General features: G+C 34.6%; 1 protein-coding gene across 4 annotated transcripts in view; it reads left to right on the forward strand.

Moving 5' to 3' along the window:
* The window catches only part of GPBP1 (GC-rich promoter binding protein 1), a 77,792-nt gene that overhangs the window by 50,105 nt on the left and 10,156 nt on the right, over positions 1-17,531 (forward strand). For 2 of the 4 annotated variants that reach the window (XM_030321308.1, XM_030321298.1), the window contains exons 6-11: positions 1,102-1,168; positions 2,233-2,292; positions 9,035-9,219; positions 9,794-9,934; positions 12,335-12,502; positions 12,951-13,138. In XM_030321308.1, the coding sequence (XP_030177168.1) occupies positions 1,102-1,168; positions 2,233-2,292; positions 9,035-9,219; positions 9,794-9,934; positions 12,335-12,502; positions 12,951-13,138 (809 nt within the window). The remainder of the gene's footprint in view (positions 1-1,101; positions 1,169-2,232; positions 2,293-9,034; positions 9,220-9,793; positions 9,935-12,334; positions 12,503-12,950; positions 13,139-17,531) is intronic. The other 2 variants (XM_032593169.1, XM_030321318.1) reach the window with 1 other exon arrangement.

Consider the following 17,531-nt stretch of genomic DNA (forward strand, 5'->3'; position numbering starts at 1 on the left):
GGTGCAGTAGGACGAAGCTCCTTTGGATCAAAGGAAAACTTTGGATCATTTGATCTGATTTTAATTTTTTAGAAGAGTATTTTAGTTGTTCAATCTTGAATGAATAACAGTGAGTGAGAGCAGGGAGACTAGTTAGGAAATAGTGGTATTAGTTCAGAAGAAAATGATGGCTTGTCTTGAACTGGGTAGCTGTGACTAGCAAAGATAGTGTTTTTGTTACTTTGTTAAAACAGCCTTGTCGCTGTTGCTGATCGCTTCCGAGGTCATGATCCTAGCCCTGAAGATAGATAGACCTATAGTGTAATTTCTAATACTGTATTTTTTAGAAAGCACCTATTGCTTCCACGAAAGTCTTCTCAGTCCTGTTAAGTTTGTATCAAGGAATCATACTGGTATGCATGTATAGTCTTTTGGGACTTTATTTACAGTAATGTCATTAGAGTGTAAATAGTTTACTTTTGTTGGTAAGTAAAATATATCAAGATTCATTTTATTCAACATGTGTTAAATACCTTCTTTAAGGCAGGCATTGTTGCTAGGTAACAGAAAATACCTGGAAATTTAGGATTCTAAAATTGGTTTTGAGTACACATTCAATGCTGAAATCACTTTTTAATATCTTGTGAATCACTTGTTGAAATAAAAATTTGTACTTTGTTTTGAGAATGAGTGTGTTACAACGAATGCATCCAGCAACGAAAACCTAACACCTGTTGGGAGTAGTCTGATTTTTCTCTTCCTTGCTTTTGACCTTAGGCTAAGAAAGGGTGATTTTTTCCAGTTAATGAAAAAACCACATTGTCTTGTTTGCTCTTTTTTTTTTTTTTTTTTTTTTAAATCCACGCATTCTCAAGTAGTTGGGGATAAGAATATTTAAAGACCATTTCCTTGTTTTCTCTTTAGTAGAAGTGAGTATAGATAGTAACCATTTTGCTGGTTAGCAGAATAAGTTAGTGAGGTTCCTGAATGGTCTTTAATAGTTAAGAGTTCATCGTATCATATCAGGGTTTTTATCAGTATGGTTTTGAGATTACTTTTAAAAGGTTTATTTTTAAAAAATGTGAGCAGCGTGAACATTTATTTTCATTCCAATTTTTTCAGCCATCTTTAAATCCTGAATATGAAAGAGAACCAAATCAGAATAAATCATTAGCTGCAGGTGTATGGGGTAAGTAATTTTTAATTTAACTTTGAGGGGTATAAAATGTTATTTGTATGTTTCACTTTTTTGTGTTTTTAAAAATAAAGAGTAGTCTAGAATTAAACTTACTCTTATAAATATGTTTTTTGAGTGCTCAGCTACACAGAACGGTAGCACTTACCTTTTAAAAAGATACTGGGGATAGAAGGAGTTTGATTTGAAATACTTGACTTGCACAGATTAGTACCATTAAGTATACTCACGAGTTTTTTTAATGGTTGTAAGTTAATGTAATGAATCAATGTTGTTTCAAACGCAGCCTGATAATCTTAAGGAAACAAAAAACTTAGTTTAAATTAATTTTTAGTTTTTCACAGTTGAAAACTTAAACTGAAAAGATAAGTACTTCTAATCATAGTGTGACATAAAATTAATCTTTTTACTTATGAAAATGGTTATACATAGAGAGTATTAAATACTTGTATAAATTTGCCTATGGAACTAATCTGGAATTATTTGTCTTTTTGATTGTCAGAGCTTAATGACTTTTTTTTTTTTTTTTTGGTAATAACCCCTTTTCTTTAAAACTGCTGAGTTTAATTTGATAGCATCTTACAGAAGATTAAAGCGCACTCATATAGTACAAATCAGACAGCTTTTTAAAGATTCAAGTGAAGTTTAAAATAATGGAAAAAATTTTAAATATGAAGATTTGATATCTGAAAAATAAATTTAATTATTTGATGCCAAATTCAAAGGTGACGAATCCACTTTGGAACTTATACACATGTTCATTTGTATTTTCCTATTGAAAATTATCAACTTACCAAAATAAAAGGATTGTGGCTTGTGACAGCATACTAGTGCTAATGATAAAGGCATTATTTTAAACTTTGCCACTTCCTATGCTGTTCTTTAATGTATTTATGGGTGATAACTCTGGGGCATTACTTTGTTTTCTTTTGATCTCCCGATTTATTTAAGGGCTTTTTGAGGGTGGGGGTGGGGGTGGTCAGACACTTTTGTTAGAACCATGTGAATGGCATTGTTTTTTCTGTATTGCAAATTAGTATTTCTACCACTCTCCCCAGGCCTACACGCCCAGACACACACATACCCAACCAAAAAAATCTCCCAAGCTCCTCTCTTAGGTATGTTTCCTTATTATTCAGTTTTTCTGGGAACAGCTGATTGCATAAGAATATAGAACCACCTGGAAGGTGTTAAATAGAGTCTCTTAAGAAATTAGGAATAATTTGGATTTGATTAGAATGAAAGTAAATAAAAAATTAATGTCAGTGAGCTTTTGTCATATAAAACTACCTATAGATACTATTGGTACTGATCCTTGGTTAATTTAATAATTTTAGAAATGATTTAAAGGCAAGTACATCTTTGAAAATATTGAGAATAAAATGTATTAATATAAAGATTTTGGTTCTACTGTTTCAGGGTTGGTCTAAGGATTTTGAGCACTAGTTGAAAAGATGTTTAAAAGGAAGATGTTCTGTGCCTTAGGTAAACTAAGAAGTGTGTTTGCATTAGAAAAAAGAAAATGGTTAATTGTGGCTTGATTAACTGTTAAACTCCCAGTACTTCCCATAGGAATACAATGAAGTTTTCATTGTATTACACTTCACTATTCCTTTCTCACTTTCCCCCCTGGGTTCCCAAATATCGTTTTCCCCATTGCAACATTTAAAATAGCAATGTTCCTGAGGAAGACATGAGAGAATTTTAGGAAAGACTTCAATAGAACTTTTCTAGTGCTACTTCCTTCCAGGTAAGTAAAAATTTAATAACCGAAATGTAATATGTATTAAACAAACCAGTTTGTCCCTGAAACTGTCCTTTTGTAGATCAGAAATTGCAAGAATCTAAACAAAATATCCCAATTAAAAAAAAATACCTTGAGGGAAAGTAACTAAACTGTTTAAAATATAATTACATAAGTGTAATTCTACTTAGAACTTATTTAGCTTCTAAAAAAACACCTTCCTGCAGCTTATATCTGTGACTTTTTTATTGTTTTGATCTTAATCAGGAGCACTGTTGTTGGGTGTCCAAGATTAAGGCTTACTAAATTAATCTATATCTTTAATACTTGAAAACTAAAAGGTACTTGAGTGTGCCTGTGACCATTTTAAAATACTCAGTTGTGTGACTGATATATTTGGGAGGTGAGAAAGAGAAAAAATGATGTGTATATGTTTGTATACAATTTGATACATAATTAGTAATTGTTGATTTGTGTGTTTTCAGAAGTACTACTGGCTGTTTTTGTGTTGATGAATTATGTCAGCAGTATATTATTGGCAGAGTCTGACATTTAGTTCTAAAGATACTAAATAATGAAAAATTTCACTTATAGTAATTAATTTAAGCATAATGTTGTTTAAACTTAGCATTTATTTTTGTGTCTATTCCTTGATAACTTGATGAGCTTTCCTGTTTTTTGCTTATATCTGATATACTACTTAAGAGCATCAATATTCATTTTTAAGAATTTTATTTGTTTGGCTTTCTAAAAGCAAATTGGTGACTATTTCTTAAAGATGGGTTATTTTCTAAAGAATTCCAATTATAGTAGCCGAAAGCATACACATTGAGTGACATGCATGTTTGCATTAAGTGAATTCGATTATGATGAAAGCCAGTGAATTTTGTTTTTTAAAGGAACTCTGTAAGTAGAATTAGGAGAAAGGAATAATCCTTACCGAATTTCTTTGTAAAAGTATCTGTTGGTAGTTTATATGTGGAAATGATTCCACTTTCCTTGAATGTCTTACGAAAATAGTTTTTAAACTTAGAACAAGAAGAAAAAGGTAATGCAACATACGTTAAAGGTTGATAAGGGAAAATTAATAGAGTTTGATTAGACAACTTGACAGAAGTCAATTTTACTTGGTCAGAGCTAGAAGTATTATTTGTTCATCGTGTAAGTTCTTTTAGAAGTATGAGTGATGTAGGGGGCCTTATTAAAGAAAAAACACCATACCCCTATTGTTGGCTTACGTTATAAGTTAATGAAACTCATTTGTTTCAAACTTCTATTGTGAAACAAAACAGATTTGTACATTAAAAAATTGAAAACCAAAAAGATTCAAACCACGTCAGTTTCTTTAAATCGGAAACATTTAGTTTTCTGCATTAAAATTAGTGTTCACAATAGGAATTTGTTTTTATTGCTGAGGTTTGGGTTTGATATTTGTGTATTACTGTATTTTATGTGACTAAGTTTCTTCTTCAAATTAGTGTGAAAACTTAATTCACATGTGATTCACCCTTCATTTGGCCATATGCTTTTGTTCACCCATTAAAGTTAACTGTTTTGTCAAGATCATGAAAGCAAGTCAGTAACTTGGCATCAGAAAAGGGTGGACTTTGTTCTCACTTGGTAGTACGCAGACTTTTTTTCTGACCATTTAGTTACAGGCCTCGTATGCTTATTTTTAGTTGGGGATGGTAACAATTTGAAGTATTTGGCATAGCAGTAAATACTTGAATTCCCATTTTCCCCACTAGTGTATAATATAGTAGTTAAGGACATTTGTTATGGAATGAGATAGATCAGGGCCCCTAACATTAGGTGTTTTACCTGATGGTTAGACTTTTGGGTAGATTACTTAATCTGAGTGAATTTTCTCATCTCAGAGATGAGGGTGATCACAATTGTAATGAGAAAAGCAGTATAAATATTAAATTGCATAAAATATTAAAATTATTGTGTAAATCAATCTATGTAAAACACTTGATCATGTTAGAGTTGTTTAATGAACCTGAACGTTAGCTAAGTTATGTTCAAATCTAGTTAAGTGATGGATATTCTTGTGGATTCATTAAAAGGCAAAAAAAGAGGAATTTTTAGGGTAGAGATCAAAGAATAAAGTAATAAGTGATTGAATCAGAAAACGTATAGAAGACACTTGGAGGGAATGTAGTGAAAGACAAGAGGATGAAGAATTGAAATGTTTGCTCTTAACTACACATGTTGCCAAATTAGTTTGTATTATAGGTGGCAGTATTTTAATTGTTTTTTTCTAGAAAGAATTGAGCCAGTCCTCCTCCCACCATTGACTTTGTATTTAAGAAAAAAAAATCTCTTGTATCCATAGATATTGGGAGAGTATAAATAACAAGGAAATAAAGGGATATTTAAAGTCAGTTATTGTCAGATAATAGTTTGTGAGGGTGGCAGAAAACAGGTATATAAAAATCTAAAACTCCTTTGCCTTCAGGTGTTTTAACTTAAATTTCAATGACAATGCCTGCTTATCTGAGTTGGAAATAATATGGACGTGTAATTTACAGAGGGAAGTCACTGAGATCACTTACTTTCTAGTTTTTTTTTTAATACAAGTGTTTGCATATTGTTAACCAGTTGACAAAGTAAATGGAGAAAGAATAGAAGGAGACATTGGATACTGTTTGAATCTAACTGCTTCAGCACTTGAAAGATTAATGTCAGAATTTGTAGGGAGAATCTGAACAGATGAACATGTTTATAAGTACATTTGACTCTTGAACAGTGCAGGAGTTGGGGGCCTTAATGCCTCTTACCCCACCCCTGTGGTCGAAAATCCCTGTATAACTTTTGATCCCCCCGCCCCCCAGACTTAAGTACTACTGATAGTGTACTATTGATTGAAAGCCTTACCGATAACATAATTGATTAAAACATATATTGTGTATTACATGTATATTGTGACAGAGTAAGCTATGAGAAGAAAACCTTATTAAGAAAATCATAAGAAAAATATAATACTTTTATGTATTTATTGGAAAAGTACTTGCATGTAAGTGGACTGGTGCATTTCAGACCTTGTTATTCAAGGGTCAACTGTAATATAAATGACTCAAAGTTTGGACAGTTAGTGCTGCCATAATCCTTTCCATTACTTTTATTGTAATGGTTGCTATTAAGAGCTCTTGTTATTAAATGGGCAGGTTTATGTAGTATATTCAGCATAGTTACATAGGATATAGGTTAGTCTGTGTTTATTTCTGTTAGAATTTTTCTCATCTTCTGTAATTTGGTAAATCAAACTTAAAGTTTAATACAATATTGAAATATAATTGGAAGCATACTATAATGGAGATAGTCTGACTTTTCTAGATTTTTTTTCTAGTATTTTAAAATATTTTACAGTAATTCTCTGACAGGAGCTATTTTTCATTTTATAGATGAGAGAATTAATAGAGTTGGAGCAAGATTCTATAAATCTGGTGTAAATGTCCATGTTCTTAACCTCTGTACTGTACTTACTTTGCTACTTAGTCTTCTATGATTTATTTCTTAGGCTTCACATTTCTTCTTTTTTTTTTTAAATAGGTTTCACACCTAATGTGGGGCTTTAACTCAAGACCTTGAGATAGAGTTGCATCCTCTACCGACTGAGCCAGCCACATGTCCCTTCACCTTCCTTCTTTATAGAATATTCTGTCTTTGCCCTGAAGGCTTCTTTGAGGAAAAAGCCACATTATTTTTTGCTCTAGATGTCCAGGAATCCAGTTTTAGGAAAGTGAACTTAGTAGTCAGGAAGTATGTTGAGGTTTAAAGATAACATACCTGTTTGCTTGTCTGCTCTTTCTCTTCTGCCTTCTAATTTTGATTAATGATTGCTTATACACAGAAGTTTTCTTTATTTTTTTCTTGAACCTTCAGCTTTCCATGTGGGATCATTTTTCGCCTGCCTATAGTACATCGTTTAGGATTTCCTTTAGTAACTTTCTTTTCATAGCGATTGATCTTTGAAAAGTTTCACTTCTGCCCTCTGCCATGTGTGGCTTTTTCAAGTACAGGTCTGTAATCCAAGATTCAAGGGTGGATCAGTCCCATCCTCAGCTGTTAGGTTCCTTTGTGCACACTCAATAAAAGTTTTTTTCTTTACTTCTTCATAAATGTGGGTTGACATCACCCCTTGCTGATGATGGTGACTCTTTTCCTGTTGTATTTGTTTTCCTCCATTATAGTAATTTTAACATAGGACCTACTTTAAGGTAAAGAAGGTAAACTTGTGTGCTTAATGGGCCATTTTGAACTGGAAGTGTGCTTATCAGCCATGTTTGAACTTCTTTAATTGTGGTGTACTGATAGAAATGTCCTCTGTTTCAGCACTTGACTTTCTGAGACCTTGCAAACTCTTACTGCCTTTTGCATTTCCCAGTATCAGTCATTACTGATTCTTGAGATTCCTTTTAGCAATCTTTTTTTCCCCCAGTTTTATTCTCACCGTCATCATCTGTTTACCAGAATAATTGCAAAGCTTAAATGGTTTAGTGCTATTTCTAGGGTTCTTTTTTCATCTGTGAGATCTTTCTTTCCCTTCTTCTTCCTCTTCTTCTTCCTCTTCTCCTTTTTTCTTCACTTATTTTGACAGAGAGAGCACGCATGCGTCTGAGCAGGGGAGGGGCAGAAAGACAGGGAGAGAGAATCCTAAGCAGGCTCCATGCTGTTAGCACAGTGCCTCTATGGGGGGCTCGATCCCATGAACTGTGAGATCATAACGTGAGCCAAAATCAAGAGTCAGACACTTAATCAACGGAGACACCCAGGCACCCTGAAACATCTTTATACTTAATTTTTGTTTTGTTGACTTAATTGTGTAAGTTCTTTAGAAAAGCTGTATATTGCTGATTTAATTTCTGTTTTTGTGTGACCAAAGATTTCTTTCTTAGCCTTTATTCCTTGGGCCTTGTAAGGCATCCAAGAAGTTGGAATATTTGCCTTAGTAGATTAGCCATGTGTTTAACTTTTAAGAGGATTTGCTCAGTTTGCTCTAGGTTCTTGTTCTTTTATACATCAGCAGTAAAATGAAGTAGCATACCAGCTCTATATTTTGAAGATTTTGAAGCCTCAGATGAAGTTTGAGAGTCTCTTCATGCCCCTATAAGTCCTTGTTTAGTTTTTGAGATGATCCACTAGGAATTTTGGTTTGGTTTGTTTGAGGTGGGGCATCATCACAAACATTTAGGCAACTCAGCATGTCACAGGAACTTCTTTAATAAACAATGCTAATCTTGATTTAGATTTCCTAAGCTTTCTCCCCTTAATTCTTTTATTCTAAACTCTTCAACTATGAAACTGACACTTAGAGAATTTTTGTAAAGGAAGAAAGACATACTTCACCACAATAATTGTGAACATGCTCACGTGTAATACCTACACTAACTAAATTCTGGGATTAAAATTAAACTCTATGGGCAGGTTTTCATATTTTAGCAATTGAATTTCTCTTGAGAAAACAGCTCTGTTAGCAATTATTCCTAGTACTATCTTCAGAAGAATTGAGTTTGTTACCCTATAACTTACATAATGCCTTCATTATAGTTAGATGGCCAGTAAATATTTGAATGACTTGGTATTGTGAAAATAGAATTCTGTTTTTTATTAGTCACAACTTGAGTAGCAATTTAGAAATTGAGGGACTATAGTTCTTTGTTTATTGATAGTAACTTTGTAAGTGAGATAAGAATGAGAAGGAGTTAGAAAAACTATTTTTTGAAAATGGAGAAGAGGAAAATATAATGTACTTTATATTCTAAGCCTTAGGAGACTAGAATGAAATTTGCAATTAAAAAATTTAATTAACGTTTTAGGCCAGTGTTCAGCTGAATTCATTTGTATTACTTGACATTGTGCAATCCTTGCTATATTCTGTTTATGTTTTAGCTTTATTTATGAAGCAGGAATATAGCTTATACTTATTTAGCTTAATTATTTTGCCCAGGAAGCAGCAATTATTTTTAAATATAATCAAGGATTGGATTATGCTGTTTTTGTGTGTGTGTGTGTGTGTGCGTGTGTGTGTGTGTGTGTGTGTGTGTGTGTGGTTTAATTTTATGCTAAAATTTAAACTGTATGTAACTCTTGCTCGTGCTTTATTTATGCAGAATATCCTCCGAATCCTAAATCTAGAGCTCCAAGGATGCTGGTCATTAAGAAAGGTAATACAAAAGACTTACAGCTATCTGGATTCCCAGTGGTAGGAAATCTTCAGTCACAACCAGTTAAGAACGGGACTGGTCCAAGTGTTTATAAAGGCTTAGTCCCTAAACCTGCTGCTCCACCTACAAAAGTAAGTTCTAAATTGTTTAAAATGCAAGTTTTAAGTTGGTACCAATTGGGTTACTTTGAGAATAGAATGTTAAAAAATTTTATACCAAAGTGGGAGGGGTTGTTGGTGGGATACTGACTTTAAAGTGGAAAGAGTTCACCCATTGTGTATCATTACTTTTAATTATCTTTTAAATGATGTGTGTGTTTGCTCATGTATGTGTTTTCTTATATTATTGGTAGTAAATCTATAAAATTTTGTTTTGCTAAATATAGTATATAGTGCTGTTTCCTTGGTGTTCAGTGTTAGGTTTTTGGAACTCGTACTTGTGTTTTCTTGATATTAGGCAAAACAAACCTGACTTTAGGTTTGTAAGACCTTGTAAAAATAGTAATGTAGTCAGATGTTTTTTGTCTAAATACCAGGCTTTGATTTTAGTTGTAGAAAAAGAAGAGAAATATGTAGGAATGATTAAGATGTAATACAATAATTATTTTTATGAGTCACACACAGTCATCTGTATTGTGTTCACTTTGTTTTTCTCCTCTGAATAATCTGTTTTTGATAGACATTAATGTTTGATGTTTTCCTCTAGCCTACTCAGTGGAAAAGCCAAACTAAAGAAAATAAAGTTGGGACTTCTTTCCCTCATGAGTCTACATATGGTGTTGGCAACTTCAATGCTTTTAAATCAACTGCCAAGAATTTTAGCCCATCAACAACTTCAGTGAAAGAGGTATGTTACTTAAAATTATTCCTGAGGAATGCAACATATCTTAATCATACAATGTAATAGTGAACAAAAGGCATAGATTCATTAAATGAATACATTAAAATGAGATATTTTAGTTCTTCCCTAAAACTTGATTCAAGTACTTTGCTCTTTTTTTTTTTTTTTTTTTTTTAATTTTTTTTTTTCAACGTTTATTTATTTTTGGGACAGAGAGAGACAGAGCATGAACGGGGGAGGGGCAGAGAGAGAGGGAGACACAGCATGGGAAACAGGCTCCAGGCTCTGAGCCATCAGCCCAGAGCCCGACGCGGGGCTCGGAACTCACGGACCGCGAGATCGTGACCTGGCTGAAGTCGGACGCTTAACCGACTGCGCCACCCAGGCGCCCCAAGTACTTTGCTCTTTGCTAATCAGTTTTGCACTTTAAGTATGGATAATTTAAGTATATATTTAAAAGTTTATTAAAAATTTTTTTAATGTTTATTTATTATTCAGAGACAGAGCATGAGCATGGGAGGGGCCGAGAGACGGGGAGATAGAATGTGAAGCTGGCTCCAGGCTCTGAGCTGTCAGAACAGAGCCTGATGTGGGGCTTGAACTCACAAACTGAGATGATGACCTGAGCTGAAGTGGGATGCTTAACTGACAGCCACCCAGGCACCCCTCTTAATGTATTTTTGAGAGAGCACAAGCAGGGAAGGGTCAGAGAGAGGGGGAGACACAGAATCCAAAGCAGGATCCAGGCTCTGAGTTGTTAGCACAGAGCCCGATGCGAGGCTCGAACCCAGGAACCATGAGGTCATGACCTGAGTGGAAATCAAGAGTTGGACACCCAACCCATTGAGCCACCTAGGCTTCCCAGTGCCACAAATAATTTTTAAGGAAAGGATTATGACAGTTGCAGTTTTGACACTTGTGTTAAGAGTTAGGCTATGCTGTAGGATTGAACTTTGACTGAAAATGAGGATTTGTATTATATAATCTTCCATTGGGTATGATGGACATTTCATTATTTTATTAACATGTTTTATTAGTGTTAACACTTAAGGGGCAAGAGAGGAGAAGAGGGAGGGGAAGGTGCATATTGTTACTTTATGGACTTAATATGCCTGGTAGCTTAAGTATTTTTTTTGTCATTTGGCCAGGTTTCTGAAACTTCTAGACCATCGAGTTCTCTGATTAGTTGAGGGTCAAAAGACACTTGTGACTATGTTGCTACATTTGAAATTGCTCTCAGTACTTTGTTGGAACATCATAGCCTGTCATAATCATAGAAATTTAGAACTGGAATGAAGGGATCAGCATTCATAGCTGGTAATTGTGGCTTAGATTCCTTATAGTTTGTAGATAGTGTTGCCAATAGTTAAGCATTACGGTAGTTTTCCATGGCTACAAATTTTTGTGACACGGAGTTGTAACATTCTATTTTCTAATGTATTCCACTGTCAGAACCCCCAAAACAAAAGGACTCTAGTACAGGTCTCTCCCTACCTCCCTCCTGCCCAACCACAAATATTTTCCTTGGTGAAATCCTACCTGATAAACCCTCTGTGTATCTGTGTGTAAATAATTATAAAATAGGTTTTATTGGAACTATTTTTAGGACCCTAAAACTGAGGAACACAGTTTTAAAAACCACTCTTATATGTATTTTAGGCATATTTAAATAGCTTTAGAATATTTTATAAAATTGTATTTAAACTCTTAATTTAGGGGGCACCTGGGCAGCTCATTCAGTTAAGCATCTGGCTCTTGATTTTGGCTCACATCATGATGTCATGGTCGGGCTCTGTGTTGGGTGTGGAGCCTGCTTTAGATTCTTTCTCTCCCTCTCCCCACACCCTGCTTGCACACATGCCTTCTCTGTGTCTCTCAAAAAAAAGTAATTAAAAAAAACCCTCTTAATTTAAAACAGTAGTTTTTAGTATTGCCAGACCTTAATTGTTTTATGCTATAACAAAATCGTTTTGTTTTTGTTTTGTTTTTTTTTTTAAAGAAAAGTCTTTTGGGGCACCTGGGGGGCCAAGTCGGTTGAGTGTCCCACTTCAGCTCAGGTCATGATCTCGCGGTTCGTGAGTTCAGGCCTCACATCGGGCTCTGCCAACAACTCAGGGCCTGGAGCCTGCTTCGGATTCTGTGTCTCCCTTTCTCTTTGCCGCTCCCCTGCTCACGCTGTCTCCCTGTCTCTCAAAAATGAATAAATGTTAAAAAAAAAATTTATAAAAGAAGAAAGAAAATCTGCTCATTCACTGGGGTAGATAAAACATACAGGTATAGAAGAAAATAGACTTAAAATCAGTTTTGTTTTGTGAATAAAGATGAAATAGGAAGTTGTGGTAGTTGTGAACTTTATATTGATACGCTTTGTCTACATGTTTATTAATATTCCTGAATTTTTTCTAGTGTAATCGCTCAAATTCCTCTTCACCTGTTGACAAACTTAATCAGCAACCTCGTCTAACCAAACTGACACGTATGCGCACTGATAAGAAGAGTGAATTTTTGAAAGCATTGAAAAGGGATAGAGTAGAAGAGGAACACGAAGATGAAAGTCATGCTGGCTCAGAGAAGGTAATTGAACTTGTAGTAACTCTTGGTTTGACATTAACATGTCATTGAACTATTTAGACAAATAATCATTTAAGACCTTTGAATAAACTTTATCAAAATAATCATCTTCCTGAAAGCAACGCTAGTTTGTTTATTTGCATAAAGAATGACTTCCTTTCTGAAGCAGTTTTTGCTCATTCTGGTGTTCCTGTGCAAAAATGTTTTATTCTGTTTTCCACATTGCCTAGCTTCATCCTTTTGATGTGCCTTTGTTGAATAGTCATGAAGAAATAGTTGGAAAGCTTTGGGGTATCCTTCACAGCTTAAGTTTACATGGTCTGAGAATGTCTCCTAAATTTAATGATTATAACATTTATGTATTGTCTGGAAATGTAACAAGAGTCTATTAAAATTTTTAGCAGTTGTATTCTCTGTCTCATTCTTTTTTTTTTAACTCCCCCTAAACCAGGATGACGACTCATTTAATTTGCATAACAGCAATAGTACTCACCAAGAAAGGGATATAAACCGAAACTTCGATGAAAATGAAATTCCACAAGAGAATGGCAATGCCTCAGTAATCTCCCAGCAGATCATTCGGTCTTCAACCTTCCCACAAACTGATGTTCTTTCAAGTTCGCTTGAGGCAGAACACAGGTTAGTATTCATTTTTATTCTTTTCTTTGTGTTCTTTACAGGATTTTGATATTAGTATGGAAACGTTGTGATCTATTTAACAGTTTCATTGAGTTATTTACCACAAATTTCCCCCATTTTAAGTGTACAATTGTATGATTTTTGGTATATTCAAAGTTGTGCAACTGTCAACACAATCTTATCTCCACTAAGAGAAATCTGTGCTCACTTGCATTTATTCCTCTCTTTTTTCTGTGTCCGAGGTAACCACCAGTCTCCTTTCTGTATCTATAGATTTGCCTTTGCTGGATATTTTATAGAAGTAAAATCATACTTTGGTGTTTTATGTCTGGTTTCTTTAAGTTAGCATATGCTTTCAAGATTCATATTGTAGCATGTGTCACTATCTTTATTCACAGGGCACTATATGGTTCTATCACATTTTGTTCATTAATTTTAATGAGAATTGAGTTGTTTGTACTTATTGATGATGCTGCTCTGAACATTCATGTACAAGTGTTTTGTACTGACATGTTTTTAGTCCTTTTGGTGGTAGATATTGGGAGTGGAATTGATATGTTTAACATTTTGAGACTGCCAAACTATTTTCCAAAATGACTGTACTGTTTTACATTCTCATCAGCATTATATGAAGGTTCCAGTTTCTCCATATTCTCACCAACATTTGTTACCATCTGCCTGTAATTTAGCCATGCTTTTTTTTTTTCTAATTTTTTTTTAAGTTTTATTTGAGAGAGCACAAGTGGGTAGCCGTGAGATCATGACCTGAGCTGGCCCCTAGAGTCAGATACTTAACCAACCGAGCCATCTAGGTATCCCTAATTTAGCCATTGCAATGGAAATGAAATGAAGTGCTGTCTTTTTGTGGTATCTTTAATATGTGGATAATAAGAGGTATCTTTAATACGCATTTCCCTTAAAACTGACAGTGATGAACATCTTTTCAAGTACTTATTAGCCATTTGTATGTCTTTTTTGAAGAAACTTCTGTTGAAATTCTTTGTCCATGTTTAAAGTATTTGTCTAATTGTAAACATTCTTTATATATTTTGAATATAAGTCCTGAATCATAGGCATAATTTGCAGGTATCTTTTCCCATTGTGAGTTGTCTTTTCACTGTCTCACTGGTACTGTTTGAAATAAAAAACTTTTGATGAAGCCCTGTTACCAGTTTGTGTGTGTGTGTGTGTGTGTGAGAGTGAGTGAGTGAATGTTTGTCCTGCCTCCCCCCTTACTCTCCCGGCCTTCCCATAACTCTATAGTTAAGAACAGGTATTTTTTGTAGAAATGCCTTACCCTTCATGTGGTCTTGAAATAAACCACATGGTTTAGCATTAGTAAATGAAAAATTTGTGGACTTCTGCTTAATTGCTTTTGATTGTTTTGTTTGTTTTAATTTTAAAAGAAGACTTTAGTTGTGTTACATAAATATACTTCAACTGATTTAACTCCTCCATGAAGGGAGAAATTATGGCACCAAAACTTAAGCTCTTCTGCCATAGATACTAGGATTATTTTAGATTACTGTTCAGTCTACAGTTTTCATTTTTATAAGCTTGATTCCATACATATTTATGCAGTTTGCCAATACAACTTCTAAAGCAAGAAAATGCTAATATATGCAGTTATATCATCATGTATTAGTCTGCAACTGCTTTGTGTAAGATGAAATTTAAAAAATTTTGTTTATTTTATTTTGAGGGGGAGAGACAGTTGGGCCGGAAGGGGCAGAGAGAGAGAGTGAGAAATTCCCAAGCAGACTCTGTGCTGTCAGCAGAAAGTCCCACGAGGGGCTCGAACTCAGGAACCTGCAGATCATGACCTGACCCAAACAAAACCAAGAGTCTGACGCTCAACTGACTGAGCCACCCAGGTGCCCCAGTTGTCAGGTTTCATTATATCATCAAGATAGTTTGAATGGCTATCAGTTGAATGGCTCCAACTGATAGATTTGTGGTATCATGACTTGAGCAGAAGTCAGGAGCCAGACATCTAACCAGCTGAGCCACCCAGGTGCCCTTGAATTGTTGTTGACTAAAAATTCTTAACACCTTCTGGGACCAGGCTAAGTGTCAAGTGATACTTGTTAACTGCCTTAGTGATCAACTTGACTTTGTGTTTGGTTTAATGCCATTTCTCAGAGAATTTCATTTAATTCTAAGACAAGGGGAAGTGGGCTATACCTACTGTGGAATAACTTAAAAATTTATATTAAAGACTCCTTTAAGTCTTTGGTCTTTTTGGCCCAGTTCATTATTATTTATTGTCCTGATGATTTTGGTTCCCTTTTACCAAAGTATGTTCTGCTCTTTTTAGATGCAGCTGTAACTATTGTATATTAGAATACAGGCATTTGTTTTGATTTTTATAATCCCATACTAACTTGGACTTCATTTTTCCTTAGAATAATTTAATTGGCTGATGATCAATGCAAATGCCCTTTTGATGAGAGTTAATTTAGCTAGATGAATTTCGAGCTGACTTAACTAGGTAATAAATCTATAAATTTCCTTGTTTGGGCAAACTATATTTTATTACTGTACATTTAGTATGAATGGATCAGTAACTACACTTTTTATTCCCACCCGTTGTAGAATTCCCATTTACCTCATACTATATAGATTGTGACTGAGATTAGGCTGAGTAATGTCTGCAATGTCCTGTGATGCAGAAAATAATAGTAAGCATTAATTCCTTTTTTAGAAGATAGGCATAAGTAGACATTCCAGTATTTTTTCCCATTATTCTAGTATATCATCTTATATACCCCCTTTGAAGCTACTGTTCTGTAGTATAGGTATAATTTGTGACACAATTTCTCTATCAGGGATCCCTCTCTCTGTTTCTCTTTTATAAGTAGTGCTGGTGCGATCATCCTTGTATTTATATCCGTAAACATTTGTGTAAGTGTGTATAAAACATTACTAGGAATGAAGTTGATTGGTCACATGGGCACACCTAATTAGACTCTGCTTTGTTAGTACCCAAAGATGTTTTTTCCACTTTCCATTTTTACCAGTAGTCCTTTAAATATTTCTACTCAGTTGATAGAAAAGAAGTCTTGTCCATAGAAAGGAAAGTATACAAACCAGACGTTCTAATGATAGTAAAAGATAAGTTTTCTTTTAGGGGAGATACAGTATAGGCGATAAAATAAAGGTAAATTATTTACCTATAAAATCTCTTAAGACTGTGGTAAAAAAGAGTTGAAACTTAATGCCTTTTGGTTTTTATATATGCCTTCAGTATTTTGTAGCAAAAGAAAGTTGAGCCATACTTGTTTGAAAATATTCTTGATAACCCCAATACCTATAATGAGTGTTTTAATTTTAACACTTCATTATTATTTCTTCATTTGCAGACCTATTTAGTGTAGGAAGTATTTTGGTGGTTTCTTTGATTCATGAAGACTCCGGGAAGAGAGATTGAAGTTCCACACCTCAATACAGTTTGGTCCTCTGGTGGTGATTAACAGGAGAAAATGGAGAGAATAGGGTTTAGGAACCAAGCTAAATAGAGCAAGAAGAGAACATTCTAAATTGGAATAAGCTGTAGCGGGGATGGGTGGGAACCCATGCTGCATAAGGAGATTATCAATGATGACTACTTAAATGAATATTTCATTATATATATATGTCTTTTTTTTAAGATCTAATATTATTTTGTGGAAATGTTGTGTGTTCTAAAAAGAATTCCAAGTCAGTAAAAAGAAGTAAACCTACTACTACTTTGGAAACATTTTTTTTTTTTTTTCAACGTTTATTTTATTTTTGGGACAGAGAGAGACAGAGCATGAACGGGGGAGGGGCAGAGAGAGAGGGAGACACAGAATCGGAAACAGGCTCCAGGCTCTGAGCCATCAGCCCAGAGCCTGATGCGGGGCTCGAACTCCCGGACCGCGAGATCGTGACCTGGCTGAAGTCGGACGCTTAACCGACTGCGCCACCCAGGCGCCCCGCTTTGGAAACATTTTAACTTTTTAAAATGTTTATTCATTTTTGAGAGGGTGAGTGGGGGAGGGTCAGAGGATCCCATGTGGGCTTGGTGCAGTGAGCCCAATCCAGGGATTGATCTCCTGAACCTTGAGATCATGACCTGAGTGGAAGCCAGAATTTTTTAGCTTGAGTTTTCTTTCTGCTTAATATAGTATATGTTGTGTATGTGTTCCACAGATAATATATTAATACATTTTTTAGGTAACAAAGTTAATGGCTTCTTCTAGATGTGGGGTTTTATTTCTTTGAAAAGGAGGTGGTATTTCTTTTCCATGGCTTTAGATTTCCTGTAAACTTTAGTTCTTAAGTTGTGTGCATATTAAGTACTTACATTAATTGAATTTAACAAACCAGGTGTCAGCGATACAGATCACAAGGATGAAGATTGTGTTGCTCA

Source organism: Lynx canadensis, chromosome A1 (assembly GCF_007474595.2).
Source record: "Lynx canadensis isolate LIC74 chromosome A1, mLynCan4.pri.v2, whole genome shotgun sequence".
In the NCBI taxonomy this organism is placed as follows: domain Eukaryota; kingdom Metazoa; phylum Chordata; class Mammalia; order Carnivora; family Felidae; genus Lynx; species Lynx canadensis.